This window comes from Haplochromis burtoni, unplaced genomic scaffold (assembly GCF_018398535.1).
Source record: "Haplochromis burtoni strain Fernald_Lab_line unplaced genomic scaffold, NCSU_Asbu1 Contig_89, whole genome shotgun sequence".
NCBI lineage: Eukaryota > Metazoa > Chordata > Actinopteri > Cichliformes > Cichlidae > Haplochromis > Haplochromis burtoni.
Genome location: NW_024582450.1, coordinates 114,114 through 135,934, shown reverse-complemented (window position 1 = coordinate 135,934; position 21,821 = coordinate 114,114). Strand labels below are relative to the sequence as shown.

Below are 21,821 nucleotides of genomic sequence, written 5' to 3'. Positions count from 1 at the left end.
ATGGCCTATTAAGTTCTCACTGGTAATCACAATCGACTACATCTGGTAGTTTCTCTTTGCCAGCATATAAAGGATTTATTTGACAGCACACATTGGATTGACCAATTCTCATAACAATAGAAAAGTCCAAGGAACTCAGTGAAAATAAGAAAGAAAATTACATAGAAGAGGCAAAGGTATTTCGGAACCACTTCAAAATAACTGCATATTCCAAGATTTCACTTCAAACAGCTGTACATAATCGCCAAGGACTGGAGGAAGACCAAAATTGTCATCCTCAGATGAGAAAAAAATTGGTTAAGATGTTAGAAACAACCCAAGAAGCACCTGGGCTCATGCCTGCCATGAACTGGAAACTGTTGAAACACAGTGTCACGGTCCACAGCGAAGACAGTTTTACATATCTGTAGACGGAGAGGGTGCTGAAAGACGCAGCTACTCCAAAATCAACACCTTCAAGCTTGACTGAAATGTGACGCTGACCACATGAACAAGTCAAATGCCTTCTGGAGAAAAAAATGGATTGTCAGGCAAGAGAAAGTCTGACCGATTTGGCCACAATTACAAGAGGTATGTTTGGAGGAGCAGAGGTGAGACTTTCAAATATAAAAACACTGTAGGGTACCAAATGTAAATAATGGTGGTTCATTCTCTGGAGCTGTTTTGCTGTCAGTTGAACTAGTTCATTTCACAAAGTGCAAAGAACTAGGCCTACCTCCACATTCTTCTACTTCACCTCAACTCAAAAGCTAGACCCAGTTGGGTCTAGCTTTCCCATAGGACAACAGTCCTATGGGAACGGAAAAAGCAGGCTAAAATTAAGCTTCTGGAACGGCCTTCCCAAAGTAAACCTCAGTCCCGCTGGAAATTTGTGAACTATGCTTAAAAGCGGGGTTGGTGTGAGGAAATCAACAAAATTCACTGCACTAATTCTACCAAAAACAGTGATCAAATATCTTGCCAGAAGCTTGTTGATGGCTAGCAGAAAAGTATGGCTAAGGTGCAACTTTGTTTAACAAAAATCATTAAAGACGCTGTACAATAATTCCACCCTGGAACAATTCCACAACTACTTAATTTATTCTGGGCTCTGAGTTAGACTACAGTATGCATTTTGATTTTTAATAATGCTGGCTGCCTGAGGTGGAGCCAGCTTATGTATATGAAACGAAAGTTAAATCCAGTTAATCCTGTCTGCGGAGGGGGGGGGAAAAAACTACACAAATGAATTTGGATTACTGATTTACTGACTTATCTTGGCTTTGTGGTCAAATGTTGAAATGAGCTTCCTTTGAAGGGTGTCTGGGCTCTCCCTTTGAGGCAAGGTGGGGAGCTTGTTCATTTACAAGAGCAGAACTTCTACTGTTCCACAATGAAAGACGTCAGTTGAATTGGTTTGGAGACTAGATTAGGATGCCCCCTCCTGGACCTGGATGGCTCTTTGGTGGTGCGTTTAGGGCATGGACCTCAAGACCAAGGACAAGCTGAGAAATAACCCAAATATGCACATATGTTTCTCTGCTGGCTTGGAAACACCAGCATTATAATATGCTTTTAAGACACGGAGTTAAAAAAAAATGCTACATACAAACAGTACAGACATTTTAATAAACATTAAAATATACAGGTGGTATAGTCACAGGACCAACAGACCCATTTTTCTGTGGATCTGACTGGATTTAAAGAACGGGGGGGGGGAATCCTTAAGCTGATTTATATGAGATTTCAATATCTGTACAGCATTACAAACAGGGCTTAAGCACTGTATTCCTTTCTGCACAATACATATAGTTGTATGTCAGTCACTTGAGTCATCTTGTTCTCATTCGCTGTCATTGCTGTCACTGTCTGAATACGCCCCCAACAGGCTGAGGGATGATGACCCATTTTGTGTGGTGACGGGTTTAGAAGCGTCTGTCGTCGCTGGCTTTGAATCTGAAAAACAAGACAAACAAAGACTGTGTCTTACAATGAAGAAAAAGCTAACTTTTGATTAAAGATGTGAACAAGTACCAACACGAAGGACATAGTTTGGTGAGAGAAAAACAAAAGTCAAGTACAAAATGCCAGAGACTTCAAATAAAAGAGGCCAAAGTGTGCAGGATACCGATGTGTTACCTGTCTGTGAGATAGGAGCAGCAGTTTCCGTTACTGAACTGGGTTTGCTCACAGTCATTACTGGTTTCTTTCGGACAATCAGTGAACCTAATGCTCCTTTACCACCCACCGTCCCGACACTCCTCTCCCAGCTCTCCACCTTGGCCTTCTTTGCTCCTCCAGCTGAAGCTCCCTGTAGAAAGGATGAGGAAAACACAGCCCAAAGCTTTTCGGTCAGCAACACATAGAAAATTCTCATTAAGTACATTGTGATTGTGGAATTCTGTATTTAAAGACAATGAGCATTGTGAAAGTCACTGGCCTTAACTGCCACAACCTTACATATAAACCCTCTTCCAAAGAAGCTGAGAAAGTATGTAAATGAAAACAGAACATCATATTTAACATTTAAACTGAAAACCACTGTGTAGTATCACCTCGTCTTTAACAATAGTTTGTTAGCAACCAGCTGATGGACTTTTAGGAGAGGAATTTTCTCTCATTCTCGTCTGATAAGAGATTCTAGCTGCTCAGCAGTCTTTGCCATATTTTTCATTTCATGACTGTGCAGATGTTTTCCACTGATGAATGCAGGCAGCCCAGCTCAGCACCTGGACTTTTCTACTACAATGCCATGCTGTTGTAATAGATGCAGCATTGTCTTGCTGAAATATGCAAAGCTCTCCCAGAAAGACACGGTCTGGATGGAAGAATATGTTGCTCACTCGAAAACCTTTTCAGCATTATTGCTTTTCACTTTGCCTCAGTCAATTTTAAGCTAGGTTTGGGCCACAGAAGATGGCCATATTTCTGGATCACATTCACATGTGTCATGAGAGGTCTGTGTTAGGTGACTGGGTTTATGAAAACCCAGCTCAATATATTGATCTCCAGACTCTAAACTATAAAATGAAAATCATAGTTCTTTATTCAAACTTTGAAACATTGGAGGTAAAACAGGAAAATGAAGAGGCAGTCACTGAAACCTTGAGGATTATGACTAAATAATCTTGACAGATATTTAGATATGTCACATGTGGGTGGCTATACAGACCTCTGCCTCTGTTGGTTTGTCAGCAGTGAGGATGTCTGTTGGTTTGTCTGAGCTGGACTTGTTTGACTGTTTGCTGCTGCTCTCTTCTTCTGTTTCTGAATCAGAGTCAGACTCTCTGAGTCTTTTCACGAGAGCACGATCCAACATCTCCCTGTTGAACAAAGCACAGTGTAATTTTAAATTTCCACATATACATCTAGCTATGTATTAGATATTATAGCAAAAAACATTTTCAATTAAATATGAAACATGCATGAGATTGTTCAAAAAACAAAAAACAAAAAAAAAAAATCAGACAATTTTTCTGAGCATGCACAACTCACTTCATTTCACGCTCATCCTCCTCTTTCTCCCGTTCCCGCTCCCTCTTCTCCATCTCTCTGTACTGGTCGATCATTCCCTCAAAGTCCACCAGAGCCTGTCTCTGATTCAGCTCCTTCAACTCCTGCAGGTTCTCCAAAACCTCCATCTCTAACTTTGAATCCTTTGTGCGGTTCTCCAGCACCTGGTCGAGGATTGGGAAACCATTCATTCTGTGTTTCATGTGCCAATTTAAGTAAGAACAGAGGATGACTTTTAAAACACTAACCTTCATGGGGTTGTTCAGTTCCTCTTCTTCCCTCTCCTGCTGGATTCTCTTCTCCTCCTCCTCAATGAGTTTCTCTGCCTGGAAGTTCCGCGTTGCGCCGTGCTCCATGGCGTAGTCTGTGTTCTCCGGGTCAGTCTATGACGTCATCATAAGATATAGCATTGTCAACGGGTATTTTATGCCCAATATAAGTGATATCTCTGAGATATCTCTTGCAACTTCGATGATCAGATCATTCACACTTACCTTAAATGTAATTTCAGCAAGACAGCGGGTACATTTGATGTAGAAACGAAAGATAGGCAGTCCCATGTAGGTCTCATTCTGAACGGTCTCTTTGCGTGCATTGAACTTCTTCCCCTTGTAAATGTACTCACCGCATGTTTTACACCTGCAAAGTAGAAGAAATGATGACACTGCAGTGACAGGAGTAATTTAGAGAAGCCAAAAAAAGGTCCTATAAGTGAGCAGCAACCCTGTTTTACTGCAAATAAGCCATATATCTAATGAATAGACTTACATTCATATAAACCAAACCAACCAAGATTCCTGCTTTGACAGTTAGAAATAACCTTAACACTGTACTCTTAAGTCACTAAAAAGCAGAAATATATATGTTAAGGCCATGACTAAACTGGACCTGGAAGTCTCTATTTGGAAAGAAAGCTCTAAAACAGCTCTACCTTCTCCAACAACTTGAAAAATACAATGTTTGTGTCATATAGTCATTCCAAGAGCATGATATACGCTCATTTTTTCTGAAACTGGAAAAAATGTTAAAAGATTATTATTATGTGCTGGATGAAGGTCATTTACCAGAGTTATTAAAAACAGTAGATGTTACTTTTTTAAACACATCCCACTGTTTAAAATCCTATTTGTTAAATCTCTGAAACTGATGTGAACCGAAGTATGCAAACAGTCATGAGCTCCCAGGTTACTAATGTTATAAAGGCTAACAGTGGCTGTGTCTGAGTGGGTGAATGTGTTCTAAAGATTGTTTTGCATGTTCATTAAAAGCCCAGAATTACCATGACAGTCATGCCTATGATGAGTGTATATGTCTGACCACAACTGTTGGTACCAGTCCATTCATAACGCTGCAGGGGGCGTTTTTGTTCGCCTTCTCGCATGTTGTTTGGTTGTGTATTCATAACAGCATCCTTTACAACATTAGCTGCATTTCATTGTAAGAAAGTTAAACTTCAGTAGTGTAACCAGGAAACAACTTCTTAGATATACGTGGGTAAGACAAGCATACCTCATATTAAATGGAGCCATCAATCTGACCACATACTGACGATCTTTGGGGAGCTTTAGCTTCGGGATTTTGGACGGATCGAAATCCGGAGGGTAGTATTTCTGTGGATAGCAAAACACATAGGTTAGCTTACAAACTTGTAGCCATTAAACTAATAATGTCTAATTTTATTACAATATAGTCTTGATAGACACTATCGTAGTAACAGTAGTTGAAAAAGCAACGCTACCTACCAGCTTTTAGTTAAATTAAACAGAAACTATAAAAAACGCCACACTTAGCTTCAATGCTAACGCCAACCTGCTCTGATCCTATAGTATTTTTAATAACAGCAGTGAAGTACCAGTTTTAGAGTTCATATACTTACATTCAATACTTTTCTTTCGGACATTTTTACTGTTGCTGTTACCCAAACGTACAGAAAAAAACGCTGGAAAGTCGCAACACCTCTTGTAAACTGCAAGATAAGCTTCCGGTTGCTTGTTCAATTGCTTCCCTCCTCCAAATTGCGCTCGCCCCCGCGCGGTAAAAGTGAGAAACAACAGCAACAACAAAATATTTTAACAATGGATATTGAATACATTTATTATAAAAAAAATCATTGTCAAGGGAAATACATGTATAACGACTTGAATTACTTGGATTTTTACAGTTCTCTCCTTCAAACCCCCCAAATCCCTTTATCCTTTGCTGCCATTCTACCTGAATGACTCATATAAGCTTTATATATTGAACAGGGCCCTCAGGTGCTGTCTGCTTTGTCTTTTTTTTTCCAACATAGTGAAAGGGATCATGACCAGCATGGTAAATGGCGTAAAACGATTTGTCAGTGATATGGGGGTCAGTAATATGGTTTGGTGTGTAAACAGAAGCCTGACAGCCTCACATATTCATTCCCATTACTCTTGGGAGGGTAAGGGGAGGGTTAAGGTTATTCCTACAAAAGGAAATTGTATCTTGATTACATATTGGTCTCTGTGTTGGTCAGCCTGTCTGATTTAAACTTTGCAGAACAGCAGTGACATCAGAAGGGCAGATCGTTAAATAAGAATAAGATATGAATAAAGTTCGACTTTAAGATTAAGGACTTTTGTTTCTGCTATTATTACTATTTTTTAAAGACAAAGAATTGAATTAAAATGAGACAACACAATGTATAGATGGAAGCATTAAATTTTTAGAACTACCCTTTTAGGGTCTACTTTCTGAATGAGAGCACATTTATTAGACTTCACCAATAGCAAACTTGAAAGAAAAAAGTTAAATTACACCAAAACAGATATTTTGTTTGCACATACTGACCCTTATCATCAAGATAACTGTGGCCACGAGTGTGCTATCCCATTAATATCGTAAATTCCTAACCTTTTCATTGGTAATCTGTAATTTATAGTGTCAAATGCAAGTCATAAAATCTCCCCAGTGGATTCCTTGTTGTGCATTTTACGCAGTAAATTGTATTTTTCAGTGAAATTATCAGGGCTTTGCAAAACACCACTTTCAAAAATTGGAAACAATTCTGTTGTTGTCTTTTTTGTTGTTTTATTATTTCGATAACTGTGCAATCAAAATGCAGATTAGCTGTTTTACTTGATTTCTCACTCTGATTCTGACACATCAATGTGACGCATCAGTGAGTCAGATATGTGATTAACCAAAAAGGCCACAGAAACAGGTGAAAAAAATGTGATTTGTTGGGAATTCAATGGGATCAGTTAACTGAAATTGATTGGAAGACTGGGATAAAATGTTTTAGATAAAGGAGTTTGATTACTCTTTGGTTTCATCATCACTTTCACAAATTTTAATGTCTCACATCGACGTTTGGTTTTCATCTTCTCTTATCGCTTCCTGTTAAAGATGCAAAGGTGCCGAGCAGTGTCATCCATGTCAAAGTTTATATGAATATTTCAAAGACTGGCTGATGTCAGCAGCACTTGCAAAGAGCCTATAAAGACAGTTTCTGTGGACAAAAGACATCCATCCTCCACACTCCAAAGAAGCGTTTGTCTACTGGAAAAGAGCTCCACCCGCTGAAGAGAAGGACTCCTCCTTTATGTGTCTGAACACAATGGTCAGTGTGCGGACTCTCCTCCTCGCGGTCACCTGCTGCTACGCCTACCTGTACCTCGTTCGCGCAGAGGACTCCTCACTGGAGACGCGCTCACTGGATTTCACCCTGAAAACTCAACAAGAGAAAGACTTGGTGAGAGCTTTTGTTGGGGATGTGGGTTAATTCGATTTAATTTGTATAAAGAAGGATGTTGATTTTTTTTCTGTATTTAGGGTATTTAAATTATTTGAACAACAATTTTCTTAAAAACAAAGTCCATAGTAAACGTTTTTTGATAATATGACTTTTTATCCCCCCCTATGCAGATTGACGCATTGCAAGAAGTTCTGGAGAAGCTGAGGAGCAAAGAGATGCCCTTGGAGAAAAAGCATGGATGGTTACCTTCGGTAAGCAGACAAATGAGAAATAAAACAGCACGAAACCTGTTAGATTTCATTTTCTTATTTAAGATTCTCTGAATTTACAACAGTCAGAAAAAAATGAGGATTTTTAGACGTTTGTTTTTATCTAATCAAGATTTTTAAATTCTATAAATCGCAAAAAATTTACAATGTTTTGTCTACAGTGTACTAATTTTATGTTACCCTTTCAGTGTGACGCAGGGGAGCCGTGCGCCGTGCGTAAAGGCGCGCGTATTGGCACGCTGTGTAGCTGTCCACGGGGGACTACTTGTAACTTCTATGTTCTGAAATGTTTGTGATGAGGAAAAAAAAGATAACAGAAGTACAAGAAATAACGAAAGAGTTCAGGGCTGATAAAAAAAGATGAATGTGAGAAATGACAGGAAGGTCTGCTTCTACTGTTCAATACATTTGTGATAGAAAATAAAATGCTGTAGAATGTGACTTTTTTTTGCCTTTATAAACATTGACTGTTATGAATAAAGGTTTTTGTGAGTCTGTTGTTTTAATTTTTATTTCTCTCGTCCGTGTTAATTATTGTGTCACATTGTGTTAATCATTGCGGCATCTTGTGGAAGACTTTTTTTGGTCATAATATTTTAATATATTTATTTCTTTTCCCCTGATTGTTGGAAATACCGCACAGTTAGTTTATAAATAGATTTGTAAGATGAAAATACCAATAAATGAACTTGAATTCAAGGGTCTGTAGAGTGTTACTGCTGCACCTTTGCGGTAATAATATTGCATGGGATATTATAAAATATACATGGAGGTAATTTACAATGGGATCGGCGATTAATAAAAATAGATATTGATCCCTTTGCCACGTGTGATCAACAATTCAGCCTCTTCCTGCCCATTCACTGATGCGCGGCTGAATTCCAGCACAGCAGCTGTCATCCCTGTAATAAAAGGCGCTGTCAGGCTTTTTCAATGACATCACATAGAAGCGCAATTTTCCAACATGGCGTCCAGCCGGGTGCTGGAGAGGGAGGTCCAGGAGGAGCCGAAGCGCGCTGCTACCGCAAACCTCGACTTTTGCCTCCATAAATACTCCCTGCTCATCATAATCGGACGGACCGCTCGCCTCAGGCAGACGGAACACATCAGCAGGGAGATAGAGCGAGGTAGGTTTATTTCAGCCCGCGTCCAATAGCTGCTGTATGCCATTTTGCTTTTTCCTATACAATTGTATTACAAAAAAAAACAGCTTCCTGCAAGTTCTTCTTGCCTAAATCATCACTTGCGGTGATATACTGAGCACACTGCAGTTTTTTTAATGCAATTTTTCCCCACCGTACTGACCGAGGATGCGTCATCTGGCGACACTCCACCATCAGCATCACCCCCTCATCCCTCCGGACACATTATAATTAAAAGCTGTCTGGAGTGGGTGCTTTGCCTTTCGCCTCAGTTTTAGTTTTTAGTTATGTAAGGACAAGCTTTGAGGGAAATGTTGCGCCGGGGATTTTCCACACACAGCCACTTGTAAGCGATGTCCCATTAACCTTTGTGCATTTATGCACAGCTGTAATTGTGGATGCTGCAGACCAGACAGTGCGTACTCATAACGATCCATTACAGTCTATGTTTTATTGCTTTGCTGTTTTGCAGCTGTAGACATTTTATGGAAGCCAGCATGTGTAGCAGACAGTTCATGTAAAACAGGATAGATAGGGAAATTGAAGAGAAACCACGAGGACAGACACAGATAGAAAAACAGACTCATATTCCTGCACTGTAGCTAACTGGGCCAATTAACATTTCATTACACTCTGGTGAAAGCTATGTACTTCAAAAATGTCATCAACTTTTCATGAACTGAACAAACAGCCCAGTTTTTTGAATGTACATCTGTAGCTAAAGATTATTTCTTCATCGGTTAATCATAAAAATAATAATTTAACAACTGTTTGTCCTACAGATTGGGAAAATCATCTGCTATAGTGTCCTCCAGTTTTTCAGTCTTCATCATGTGTCTTTAGCAGTCTAAAAGCCAACCACATTCAGCTGACTGTCACGTGTTTCAAAGAAAAACCTCAAATTCTCCTCACTTGTCAGCTAAAAACAGCAAATACATTTAAATGTACAATATAAGATGGTACATTCTGTATTTAATGTGTATAATTAGCTGAAAGTAAATGCTACAGACTCTTTATCGTGTTTATATGACAGATTGCAAGATACAATGATACTCGTTGTACTATGTTAAAAAGAGAGAGCAGATTTGGTTGAATGCATTAAATATTGAAATAAAATATACTATGGGATAGCTACGATTATAACAACCAGTTTTAATATTTTGCGAATACTTGGACATGTGTAGGCTTTTATCACATTGCACCGTGTGACATTATAGCCTCTAACTTTCTTGCTGTCAGGTATTCGGTCATGGGATGTGGACTTAAAATCCTGTAACCTGAACCTCTACCTCCAAGAATTCCTCTCCCATCACACGGCATCTTTCAAGGGTGCAGGTAAGATTTAAGTCATCTTTCTTGCCAAACTCTTTGGCCCTACTGGGGAAACTCCCATTGCCATGGCAATATTTCAGCTCAGCCAATCTGGGGTCACTAAGGAAGGAAGGAAGGAAAGTGGACAAGCAGTCAGACAGGGCGATTGTTGAGCATGGGTGGGCCCATGACACAGAAAACAATAGAAACCTGCAGCCAAGTTTTGCCACCTCTCGTTCTCTCTGTATGGTTGGCAATTAAGGACAGCTGAGCACAGGAAAAAAGACAGACAAAAAGAATTAAACAGTTGTGTCACAGCTGATCCGTGTAAAGTGAAGTGATGAAAATGGTCAAGAGCAGACATTTGTCTATCCAGAGAGGTTGCCTGCACTGTAGCTTCCATAATAAGATCTACTACAGAAATGAATAGTGTGAGGCATGCATTTATTTAATTTCTTGTCCAAAAGTTAGACAACAATCAATAGCCCTCACTTGCATTCAGTGTCAAAACTATGTATCTTGCTATAATACTAATAATACTAACAATCCTGCCTCCTGAGCCCTCACATTTACCAGAGTGGTGAATCAGCATGTTGAGGTTTTACATTAAACACCAGTGGAGACTCCAGGAAGTCACTGCTCCCAGCCTTCACATGCTATGTGATATGTGATGCTATTTTCTAATTTTTACATGTGTTACAGAAATATTAGTCATTTTCCTATTTCCAGTCTTTATGCTAAGCTAAGTTAGCCAGATGGTGTTTGTAGTTTCATTTTTTAGTGTACAGAAACAGAGATATATGTCTAATTATTGTCAAGGAAAGGAAAAGACATATTCTCCCAGAATTTTAAATGTTTGGTTGATTTATGCAAAATGTCATGTAGGGAAAATAGCCCTTTCTGTTTCCCTTTGTGTAAAAAGACTGAGAAACATTTGTTCATATTTGGGTCATGAAATTCCAGTCGGCTAAGTACGCCTCTGTATTGTTAGCTGTTCACCCAGTCCAATCTCTCAGACTGGATGTCCTTCTCAGATTGAGGAAACTTGGCATCTCTTCCTCAGACAATCCTTCTGACTCAGCTGTTCCACTTTTCTTACTTCCTCTTTTTCACCCAGTGAGTCAATCACCCGTCCGATTAGCCCAGTTCACTTTCTCCTCTTTGAGCTCTTCTCCTATTTGCTTCCAGTCTGTCACTCAATGCTCGGACCTGTCGGCTTATCTCCCTCTTGTTTGCATCCCTGTGGCTGTCTGTTTGTCCTTCTCTTTATATCTCTTCTTATTTTTCTCTCTGCCTCTTCAGGGCATAAGTGTCTACGTCACTGTACCAGAGTGTTGGACACTCAGGTGGTGATCAGTCCATCTCAGGAACAGGTTCATTCAGAGGTGAGGGGATAAATCCTCGGGTGGCAGCTGACAAAATGATGCTGTGTTAAAATGATTCAGTTATTCAGAAATAAGTTGAATATAATAATTTCCCAAATGTATGAATTGTTGTTTTATTGCCATCACTATGTTAAAGCAGGTGCAACAAGAGTTTATACATGTACATTATTTTCATTAGGCTGTAGATGCCTTGAATAACTATGCAAAATTACAACATCTCAAATACTTCCACACTATAACTGGGCTACTGTATGTAGTATAATATGTATAATATGCAACATCTCAAAGCAAGGTGCAATATACCAAAACACGCACCCTCTTCCCCCAAACTATAAACACTATTCCCCTGTTTTCCACGTGGGATCCAGATTTGTTGAGCTTTCTGTGAAAAACGCTAACCTCGTATGTCACCTCGTGTTCATATCAAAAGCACCGGCATGCTCTAAAACACAATTAACTCAAATCATCACTGCCTGAATCCAATTAGCACCCAATTTGTCATGTGGAAGCACAGACAGTCCAACATGTTCGCACACCAGTCAGTAGATAAAAGGGCCATGTGACAGTTCACTGGTTTTGGAACATTTCCCTGGCTGTCTGGCCGTGGCTGTTATTGACTATTTCTGGCCTAACACAGACCAGAGAGGGGATGTTGGGGCTCAATCAATTACATTTTCTTCCATGCACAAAAGTTTGCCTCTCCATCATATTGAGAAATACCTGGCTATTATGATAATATACTGCATTTCTGAAAATCTGTTGAATATTTTTTGCGGTGCATTTACATTTTGCTCTAAATTTCAAACTGACCGAAGTCATAACTGCACACTGATGAAGACCAGTGTGCAGTTATGCATGTGCCTTCAGAGGAACCTAACCTAACCTAATATAACAGCTCTGTCATATCGGGGCACAGACATGTTACCTTTGTTATGTTTTTGCAAGACTCCAAAAATAAAAATAACCATGTAGTAGATTGTGCATAAAGTTAAAAAAGTACAAAGAATTCAAAGTGGCAACAAATTCAAATCCAAGATTTCAATTCACAACATTGCGCTGCATTTAGATGATCAGTGATAAACACTATCAGCGTTTTAAATGTGATGGCTGATTGGTCTATACTCAATATACACATTTTTTTGCATGGTAAAAATGAGGCCTGTAGCTACTCATTTACTTTGTTATGGAGTAATCCTGAAATGTAATCACAAAACAGCTAAACAGGGGTGTGACATCTTTGTGACATGTGTGACATTTGATGTACAGAGCTGTGCAAATGTCTTGAGAGACCCTTCATTTCTTTATAATTTGCTTCCAAGGAACCAAACTGTCTTATAGTTAAAAAAAAAAAAGTAGTCTTGAGCAATAGTTCTCCAGGATTTCTGAAGCTCTTATACAGTTTGTCTTTTTGACATTGACATTGCCTTTTCACTCATTTTTGGTCCATCCTTGTACCTGAGTATTTCAGAAGATCTTTTTAAGCTATTTAATGCTGATTTATGAATCATTCAAGCATAAAACAACACCTAATTCAACACATGAACCGGTTTAGTGTAAATACATGACAGACAACATAGAAGAGAGCCTATTTTAAATTGTATCTTCAGGCACTTCATTACTAGCAGTCTGTTATAAAACACAACATTTGTTCCAATTTCTTTAGTCAAACCTACAAATAATACCAAAGTTAAGACAATTTGATATTCATAAAATACTGTTGTTTTTTTTTTTGCACTAACCAGCTGATTTGAATTTCTTTCAAGATGCTTGCAGAACATTTCTTAAAGAAATTACAAGAAAGCCTGCCTAAGAGTATTTCATGCATTTTCACAGTACTGTTTACTATTCATTGATTTTTCTCCATCTATATTTTTACATTTATCTTCACTGCTTTTCTATTGACTTTCGATTAGGCCTGATTTTTTCCATCTCTGTTCCCTGGTCAGGTGTTTGCGTTCCTGTCCAGAGAATCGGCTCATAAGCTGCTGATCTTGGCTGGCCTGAGTGAGGAGGAAAGCGGAGACGTGCTTTTTAACAGAGGACTGTTTTCACCATACCAACTGAAACAAATCTTAACAGAACAGGTATACACCTAACCAAAAAGTTGCAATTATAATTCTGAATGCACAAACTTGCCACACCTTGAAGCCCAAATGACCGGAACACTGCATATAGACAATATTAGAATATGTTAAGGGTACACACTTAAAAACAAGCATCATGTTTTCAAGCACACACAGAGGTTTTAAAATTATACATGTAACAATAGTACAGTTTTAAAGTAAACCTTTATTACCACCTACAAATCCAGGCTTAATTCAGAGCAGTGACTAATGATTATCTTCTCATATTACTGATCATTCTTTCAGTTTCAGGGTCAGAAAATTGTTAAGAGTTCCTGGACTGTGGTCTTGAAAAATGATCTTTTAATAAATAGTGCAAAACTCTTAAAATTTGCAGTGAAGGGTAAACATCAAGTTCTCACAACAGTGAAGTTTGACCTAACATCCAAATGATGCTTTAAAAACGGGGCTGTAATGTATTATTGAGGATGATCCTGATATTGAGAGTTTATAAAGATCCCAACCAGTATTTAGTATCTTCTCATTTTTTATAAAAATCATAATCACATAATATGATCAGCATTTAAAATGACCATCCCATAAATTTGCCTGTTTAATAAATGTGAGGAGCTATCCACCGACATGACTAAGATATAGCTTTGAGTGACTTTACTGTAAATTGTGAAGGATAAAATTAAAAATTGTATATATAATGCTGGGAACTTGTCTCTCTTCAGTTTTTTGACCAGGAGAGCTCTGCCTCCTCACTTCCACCCAGCAGGATCCATCTGACCCTCAGCTGTCCCAACATTGGCCAGTGGAGAAAGACTCTTGTGGAAAACCAGCCCCTGCAAGGTCCTTTCAGTCTCTGCATCAATCCCCCAGAGGTGCTGCCTGCGATGGAGGCTCTGGGGAAATTCACTTCACTCATCTCTTGCACCATTTGTCCTTCTTCCCCCTTTGACCTACTGCCACCTCCTACCACTGTGGGTTTCCTCAAGCTGTCCCGCCCCTGCTGTTACGTATTCCCTGCTGGCCGTGGTGATTGTGCCTTCTTTGCCGTTAACGGGTTTACGGTGCTGGTGGACGGAGGCTCGGACTCTCAGGCCTGCTTCTGGAAGCTGGTCCGCCACCTCGACAGAGTTGATGCTGTTTTGTTGACGCATGTCGGGACAGAGAACCTCCCTGGTGTCGTCTCCTTCCTGGAGAGGAAGGTGGCTGAGCAGGAGCTGAGAACTGACGTCATAGGTAGCATTACAGGGGATAATGAGAAAATTATGCTCTCTTTATTTGTTTCATTTTCTGAAATAACACATTGTGGCTCTCTTTCTTTCTTTATACTGCTCCACAGAGGACTCGTGTAAGAAGCTCATCTCTCCAGAGCTTGGGGTTGTGTTCTTTAATGCCCCCAGCAGGTTGCAGGTGGAACAACAGCCCTGTGAGTGCTGCAATAAAACAACAATAGAGTAAAAATTGAAAAAATAACGAAACTGTTAATATCAGCTATCAATCATTTTTCTGATAAATGCATTTATATTAATATCATTTGTTCATTTATTTGCTTTCTGTTTTGTTTTGCACTGAGCAATCAGTGTAATGTTCAAGCACCAACAACATCTACTTGTGCATGTTATCTCATGACATTTTTAACTGCTAAAAACAATGATATGACTGATTGGTTATACAAGTTATCATTATTCTCCTGTCAGGTGTGGACAATGTACTGAAGAGCACCCAGCAGGCTGCTCTAACCCTACAGCTGTTAAAGAATTTAGACATCAGACCGCAACCAATGTTTCGACCGCAAGGAGTCCCCTTTGAGCCCTTAACCCTTTTCCAAAAGATGGGAGTGGGACAGCTGGATTTATACATACTAAACCCAGGCAAAAACAACCAGGAATACCAGACATTCATGCAAAATTGGCCCGATGGAGTATCATCAGCATCTAAATCCCAAACTCTCCCTCTCACCGCCCTCACCTCTGTGTGTGCTCTGCTTGTGTGGCATCCAGCGTGTCCTCAAGAGAAGGTGGTCAGGGTGCTTTTCCCTGGCATTACCCCACAGGCAAAGCTGCTGCAGGGGCTGGAAAAGCTAAAGGGGCTGGCCTTTCTCCAGAAACCCACAGTGACAATGGGAGACTTAGAGAAATTAGGAGAAGAGAAAAAGACCAAGAGGACAGAGAGCCAGGACAGTGTCAAGTCACAAGGAAAGGAGGGAACACACAAACAAAGGAAAGAGCGTGGAGATGGTAAGGATGTGTCTTCAAAGGAAAAAGGAAAAGCATTAAATGGAACTGGCATGATGGAGACTGATAAAACCAAAATAAAAGAGACAGGCATAAAGGATAAAGCAGCAGAGAAGAATACTTCCAAAAAAGGAGGAGGAAAGGATGGGAAAAAAGAGGAGAAGGCTGACAACAAAGAAGGGAGCATAGCTAGAAAGAACAGTCAGAGCAAGAAGGATGGTGTTCCCTCCAAATTAAAGAACGAAAATAAAATGAAGCTCAAAAAAGAAGCAAAGAATGACTCTAAAATAGGAGAGAAGAAAGCAAAAAAGCTACCAGGAAAGGAAGCAAATGATAGCAAGAAGCTGCATGTCAACAGTGCACTGCCAAATAATGACTCAGCCAAATCTGACACTAGAGCTGTGCCAGAAATCCTTGATCCAGAGTGCACTGTTACTGAGCAGGAAAATAAAAAAATGGACCCCGAGGAAAATCCCTGTGGCTCCAAAATGTCTACCCCTGAAGATATGACAGCTGATTTTCTTAAGCTGAGGGAGGAAATCGAACAAGAAGAGGCACAGGTGGAAACGGTAGATAAGCAGAAAAGCAGTGATCCAGAAAATGAAAAGAGCCTAGGAGGCCTGAGCCAAGAAGACACTTGTAATGAAACAGCTGACAGATCAGTAGAAAAAGCAGCAGGTAGTGGAGGGAGTGGTGATAATGGAGTGCAACATATGCCTGGAAGTGGTGAGAGAGCTGATACAGACTTGCAGAAAAGCCTTGTAGACCAGCCTGGAAATGCTACAAAACCTGCAAAGGTTGTAGGATTTCCATCTCCTTTGAACAAGGCACCAAAGAATGAGCGTACAGTCCAGTTAGACTTAACTCCAACTGAGTACACGCTTCTTGATGGGGCTTTGAAATATAGTCCACCCTCGCGATCCTCTCCAGAGAACCAGGCTCCTGTCAGCCCCGACGAGGAGACCGTAGAACCAGCGTCCCCCGACTCACGGCCCAACAGCGCAGGCCACACTCCTTACTGTTTGTCCCCAGACGATGTTTGGTGCAACAGGTCTGCTCTTAGCCGGCTACAAGCCCAGGGTAGCCTAGATTCTGCTGATGTTAACCAGCCAAATGGGTCATCCAGGCAAAGTGAGGGGCAGCTATGCCATCCTAAAAGCACTCCAGACAACCCCACACATCCCAGAGAGAAGCATTTAAGTTTTCTTCCTTTGGGGACACTTAAGGAAGTTTCTTCAGACCCGTCTCCCTCTGTTGCCACCACCACTACACACTCCATGCCAGCAGAGGTGAGCTCACCTCAGTCCACAGAGGTAGATGAATCATTGTCCATGTCCTTTGAGCAGGGACCAACCACTGGGAGCCAGAGAGAGGGCGATGACAGCGTTTATCACTCTCACTCCAATGGCAGCCACTATGCAGGAATGTCTTTACAAATGAAGAAGCCTCTCAAATCTTTAGGTCAGAGTTCAGAGGCAGCACGACCTTTGGCTCCCAGCACACTTCATTTCGAGGCTTCAGGTCATGATGTAGACCTGTGTTTGGTTTCTCCCTGTGAGTTTAAACATTTTAAACAGCCCGACTCCGGCTCAGGCACCAGCGAGGCCTCCAGAGGAGCCTTTACTCCGCATCATCACGGCAACAACAATAACAACACCAAGGACACGTCACCCAGTGACTCAAACGCCCCTGTCTGCACTGAGGACTGCCCGTCCACCACTGCTGATGGAGCTCTGGACTCGGATGAGGATGAGTCATGTAGCGAGCCTTCTAATTCTCCACAAAACATCCTAACCCATCAGGCTCTGCCGCCAGACCCTCTTCCAGCACCTCTCATGGACAGTCCACCTCTGCCTCCACATCCTGACGCCTCCATGCCAGTTCCCCAGTTTGACTCAGATGTTCATGGCAAGAGAGCAAAAGCCATGGGCATGCGAGGAAAAAAAATTGCAGGGGTGAGTTTGTCTCGTGAATAGAAACACATGCCTGTGTTAAGACCACGTATGAGTTTTATTGTGGCTTCAGGCGGATTGTGGTATTTCTAAGCTGAAGACAGGTTGAATTATTTTGTTGTGTTGTCACACAAAGAGGTCCAAGTAATTACTGAATTTATCTCGTCTGCTAGATTGAAGGCAAAATATGTGATTTATGAAAATATATGATTAATTATACAATCAGCGCAACTGGTTTTGGCCACAGGTTAAAGCCTGTGTCTTTATTTTATAAGAGTAAAAATGATTATTATATGAATGGCTGCTTCAACATATCTGACATTTTGATATGATACAAGGAGTGTTTTCTGTTACTTCATAAAACCCATCAAAATACTCAAAGTGGACCTTTTGACTCATGTTATTTTTATTTGGAAAGCGTAACCTAAAAAACCTAATTATTACTTTAAAATTTTGGGCCATAAAATTGTCTAAATCATAATCTATTTAAACAAAATCTACCACTGAACTTTGTATTACATTTGATCTTTTTTGTGATCAGGTCATGGAGGCCTCCCAAAAATCAGGCTCAGGGAAAAGCAGGACAGGGAGCCAAAGTGGAGTCACAAAAGGAAGCGTCTCTTTAGCTCGTACCCCCTCCACCAGCACTCGATCAGCGCCAGCAAAATCCTCGTCCAGTCCAGGTATGAGCTGTGAAGTGGGATTTTTTCTCTTGCCCTGCGTAATTTAAGGGCAACTTCAACATTTAAGTGTTGTGTCTCGGTATGAGCGCTATTAGGCTGTAATTTCTCCTCTCCTTTCGGCCACAGGCTCTAAGGCTACCTCTGCTGGGGAAGTCAGTGTGTATGTGGACCTGGCTTATACCCCCTCTGGAGCCTCCTCTCCCACAGTGAGTGTGGACTTCTTCAAGTTTGTTCGCTCTTCTTGCTACATCATCAGCGGTGACAGCCCGGAGCGGGAGGAACTAATGAGGCAAACCCTGGATGCTCTGCTGGATGGAAAGATATCATGGCCAGACTCTATGCAGGTAGAAACATTATACAGTAGATTATTATGTAAGTGTTTTTTCCCCCAAAATGAGAAAATGTAAAATGCAATCACAGAGATCATTTCCATGAAAATTGGGCTGTTACTGAATCCCAAACCACACTCTGTAGATCCCTCCAAATGCTAAAATCATCAGCTATTACTGAATGGCTAAAGGCGGCCTTTTGTATTTCTCCAGGTAACAGTGATCCCTACCTTCGAATCGGTGTCGATGCAGGAGTGGTACCAGCAGACCTTGGACAAACAGCGTGAACTAGGAATCACTGTCCTGGGATCTAACAGCACCGTTGCCATGCAGGATGAAACTTTCCCCGCCTGCAAAATAGAGTTCTGAGACAAACTAGGATCTGCAGCCTGGAGGATGGAAGGTGGACCTGGGCTAAATTAAACTGTGACATTAAGGTAGAGAGCTTGAGGACTGATGGAGTGACAGAATAGGAAGTTAGAAACAAATATTACGGAAAAAAGTGCAACTCTTTCTGCACGTTCACGACTGAGTAGATAACGATATGAGGCTTTTGCCTCACTCTTCCTGGTATAACACTTCCTTTAGGGTGTTGTTGCACTGAGGGGCCCTTAGATCTCTTCCCTCCGGGGGTAATGCATGACTTCACTGACCCATGACCCTATGCAAAACAGGAGAGGAGGTCATACTGGCTGCAAGAGAAGCATGTCAGCCTGCATAAATGTAGATTTACATGAAAGCTGATGCTATAGATTACTGAAAATAATGTACACGGGGTTAATGGCACTTTGTGTAGGCTTGCACTGAAACGTGATCGTAGTTTGTCCTGTGTACCTGGGCCCGTTTTGCTGCTTTTAGCATTAACAGCTTTCTAACAACATTTATCCATATTACATGCAACTGGTGAAAGTGTGCAAACTATTAATTATGAAAGCCGTGCATTTGTTTATTTTTCTTTTAATTAGACTTATTTGATCATTCATTCTCAATGAGAGTCCAACAACAAATATTCATATTGAGTGGTAAAGCATTTTGTTCTGAGCACTGTAAGTACATGTGATGTTTGCTGCGCTTGTGTTTTAACTGCTTTAAAAAAGTATTACGCCACATTGGTGGCAGTGTCAACTGTGCTGAGCAAACAGACTCTGGGAAATACTGAAAATGACAATTACTGACTCTGAGATTACTGAAAATGAGTGTGCAAATCTGCCAGAAGGGATTAGAGTACCAGATTAAATTTAACAGCATTACAGCAATCGTGATATTAATATTAGTCCTGCAATTGTAATCAGTTAAAATGCTTATGATCATAAGCGTGTGAAGCTCAGACTTGTTAATATGTATTTGGATTGTGGATATGATCACACGGTCTGTTGTAGAGAGGCTTGCCAGAGTGTAAATAAGAATTACTTAACAATCAGATTGTATTTAAACAGTGAAGACATCCCAAAGGTGGAAAGCACCCAACCCCCCACTCCACCCTAATACTGAACAGTTTTAATAAAGTAGACTACAGTACACAGGGCACTTTGTTTAATATAGTGACAAAATTCTTTTCATTTAAAATTTTTATTTCTTGTTCATTTTGAAAATAGTTTTAAAAAAGCCAAAACAAAACAAAGGGAAAATAAAGAACATATTCAATGCATATCTAGATTATAATTATTATAACTGAGACATTAAATCCAATCTGGCTACACAGAAATGCGCAATTTATCACTTTTGAAGGTAAATATTTAAATGTAGCTCTACCCTCAAGGAAATTGTTCTTGAAAAAAAAAGATTCTAAACTAATTAAATCAATTGCACAGACGTTACAAAAGGCCAAAGAAATTGCAAGGGAAGTGCAAAGTACAAGGAAATGTGTCCAAAGTACCGTCAGTGCAGTCTCTCAATACTAAGTGTTGATTTTTTATTGCATCTGCACATCATAAAAACCGGTGTAGTCACAGTGACAGGTCCTTCTTTTACTTGAGCCCAGACTAGATATCCACGAATCCATGGAGGGATGTGTAAGAAATCATCAGTGCTCTCTGTTCCTGTCACATGAATGTGCATGTGGAATGCAGAGTTTGATTAATACCAAAGCAAATGTTCACAAAGACACAACGACCCATTTTGCTTTTTAAATCCAAGTTTTTTTTTTCCAATTGTTTAAAGACGCTATAAAAACTAGTCATAAGTTCTTATTATACTTGAGAAAAAATGATTTATTTCTCGTCACTCATCCCAATAATGTTACAATGATGTCCAGTGCTAATTTATAACAACTCATGACTGCCTTTTTTCTGCAAAATGGCGCCAGTTTGAGGTTTTAAACGATTGACTACTTGAACCTGCAAGTGAATTGTAACTATGTGTATGTGTCCTGCATGTATAAAAAATGTACTGTATGTTGTTGTTCATTCATGATATTCATGAAGCAAGAGAGCAAAGCACTGTGGGAGACAGGGCAGAGCAAGGTGTTGTGAGCAATGGGAAAGTGTCACTTTGTAATTGTCTGTAAGAACATACAATAACAATGTCAAATGTGTGGGTTGTAGGGCAGTGAGCAATGTATGAATAAAGAATGTGCATCACCATTCAAAGGTCTGCTGAGAGTTGCCCTGTGGATGTTGAATCAAATTATCATAATCTTACAACACAATAGAACAAATTACCCACTTTTACTTATTGTAGCTACATTTTAATTAATTTTATATTTCTGGAAATGCTTTGGATGGTGTTACATACTTAGGATTATAAAATTTTGATTAAAAGAGACAAAGAACTGTAATTTAGCATACTGCATAACACAAGATCAACCAAAGCATCTTATTACATAGTAACAACCCCTGGATTAAGTCAGTAAATGTACGGTGTGGTCACTTTTCGTATAGGCAGTCTGTTTCTTATTTCTGCTGATTTTGCTATATGTTCCATAAAAGTCAGTGAGTTTAAAAATGAATTTGGTTTTCACTGACTTGTCTTTCAGGAACAAAACAGGACAGGGAATCACGACTGAGGTTGTTATTGGGGAAGGGGTAAACCTACAAGGTTGTTTTTTAGAGGAAAAGCAGCCAACGTCCAAAGGAAAAAGTTTAAAAGTCTTTTGCCTGGAAAACTATTGCTTAAGACCGGTTTAAAAAAAATCAACAAGGTGTGGTTCCTTGAAGACGAAGTGTAAAGAGGAGTAACTCAAGACTTTTGCACAATACTGTATGTATGTGTATGCATCTGAATTTGATTATA

At 40.0% G+C, this 21,821-nt stretch overlaps 3 protein-coding genes across 3 annotated transcripts; 2 read left to right on the top strand and 1 right to left on the bottom strand.

Moving 5' to 3' along the window:
• Positions 1-1,591: 1,591 nt before the first annotated feature.
• Positions 1,592-5,510, bottom strand: yju2 (YJU2 splicing factor homolog). The gene is made up of 8 exons (XM_005949060.3): positions 5,369-5,510; positions 5,002-5,102; positions 3,987-4,131; positions 3,741-3,875; positions 3,475-3,656; positions 3,152-3,302; positions 2,119-2,290; positions 1,592-1,935 (listed from the first exon to the last, which is right to left on the bottom strand). Exons 1-8 carry the CDS (start codon positions 5,390-5,392, stop codon positions 1,823-1,825), a joined length of 1,023 nt encoding a protein of 340 aa, XP_005949122.1. The 5' UTR covers positions 5,393-5,510; the 3' UTR covers positions 1,592-1,822.
• Positions 5,511-6,866: 1,356 nt separating this feature from the next.
• On the top strand, positions 6,867-8,140 carry LOC102308388 (cocaine- and amphetamine-regulated transcript protein). The gene is made up of 3 exons (XM_005949061.3): positions 6,867-7,207; positions 7,381-7,461; positions 7,668-8,140. The coding sequence occupies exons 1-3, from the start codon at positions 7,058-7,060 to the stop codon at positions 7,773-7,775; spliced, it is 339 nt and encodes a 112-aa protein (XP_005949123.1). The 5' UTR covers positions 6,867-7,057; the 3' UTR covers positions 7,776-8,140.
• A 240-nt stretch (positions 8,141-8,380) lies between these two features.
• LOC102308686 (microtubule-associated protein 1S) lies at positions 8,381-21,174 on the top strand. The gene is made up of 10 exons (XM_005949062.3): positions 8,381-8,606; positions 9,861-9,956; positions 11,235-11,317; positions 13,264-13,401; positions 14,118-14,628; positions 14,732-14,818; positions 15,090-17,581; positions 18,120-18,261; positions 18,388-18,605; positions 18,804-21,174. Exons 1-10 carry the CDS (start codon positions 8,444-8,446, stop codon positions 18,957-18,959), a joined length of 4,086 nt encoding a protein of 1,361 aa, XP_005949124.1. The 5' UTR covers positions 8,381-8,443; the 3' UTR covers positions 18,960-21,174.
• Positions 21,175-21,821: the final 647 nt, after the last annotated feature.

Coding starts and splice junctions, on each gene's coding strand:
- yju2 (XM_005949060.3), bottom strand. CDS start 5,392: ATGTCCGAAAGAAAAGTATTGAAT. Junction 5,103..5,368: donor CCGAAAGAAAAGTATTGAAT/GTAAGTATATGA, acceptor TGCTATCCACAG/AAATACTACCCTCCGGATTT. Junction 2,291..3,151: donor ACAAACCAACAGAGGCAGAG/GTCTGTATAGCC, acceptor TCCTTTCTACAG/GGAGCTTCAGCTGGAGGAGC.
- LOC102308388 (XM_005949061.3), top strand. CDS start 7,058: ATGTGTCTGAACACAATGGTCAGTGTGCGGACTCTCCTCCTCGCGGTC. Junction 7,208..7,380: donor CTCAACAAGAGAAAGACTTG/GTGAGAGCTTTT, acceptor CCCCCTATGCAG/ATTGACGCATTGCAAGAAGT. Junction 7,462..7,667: donor AGCATGGATGGTTACCTTCG/GTAAGCAGACAA, acceptor TTACCCTTTCAG/TGTGACGCAGGGGAGCCGTG.
- LOC102308686 (XM_005949062.3), top strand. CDS start 8,444: ATGGCGTCCAGCCGGGTGCTGGAGAGGGAGGTCCAGGAGGAGCCGAAG. Junction 9,957..11,234: donor GGCATCTTTCAAGGGTGCAG/GTAAGATTTAAG, acceptor CTGCCTCTTCAG/GGCATAAGTGTCTACGTCAC. Junction 11,318..13,263: donor AGGAACAGGTTCATTCAGAG/GTGAGGGGATAA, acceptor TTCCCTGGTCAG/GTGTTTGCGTTCCTGTCCAG.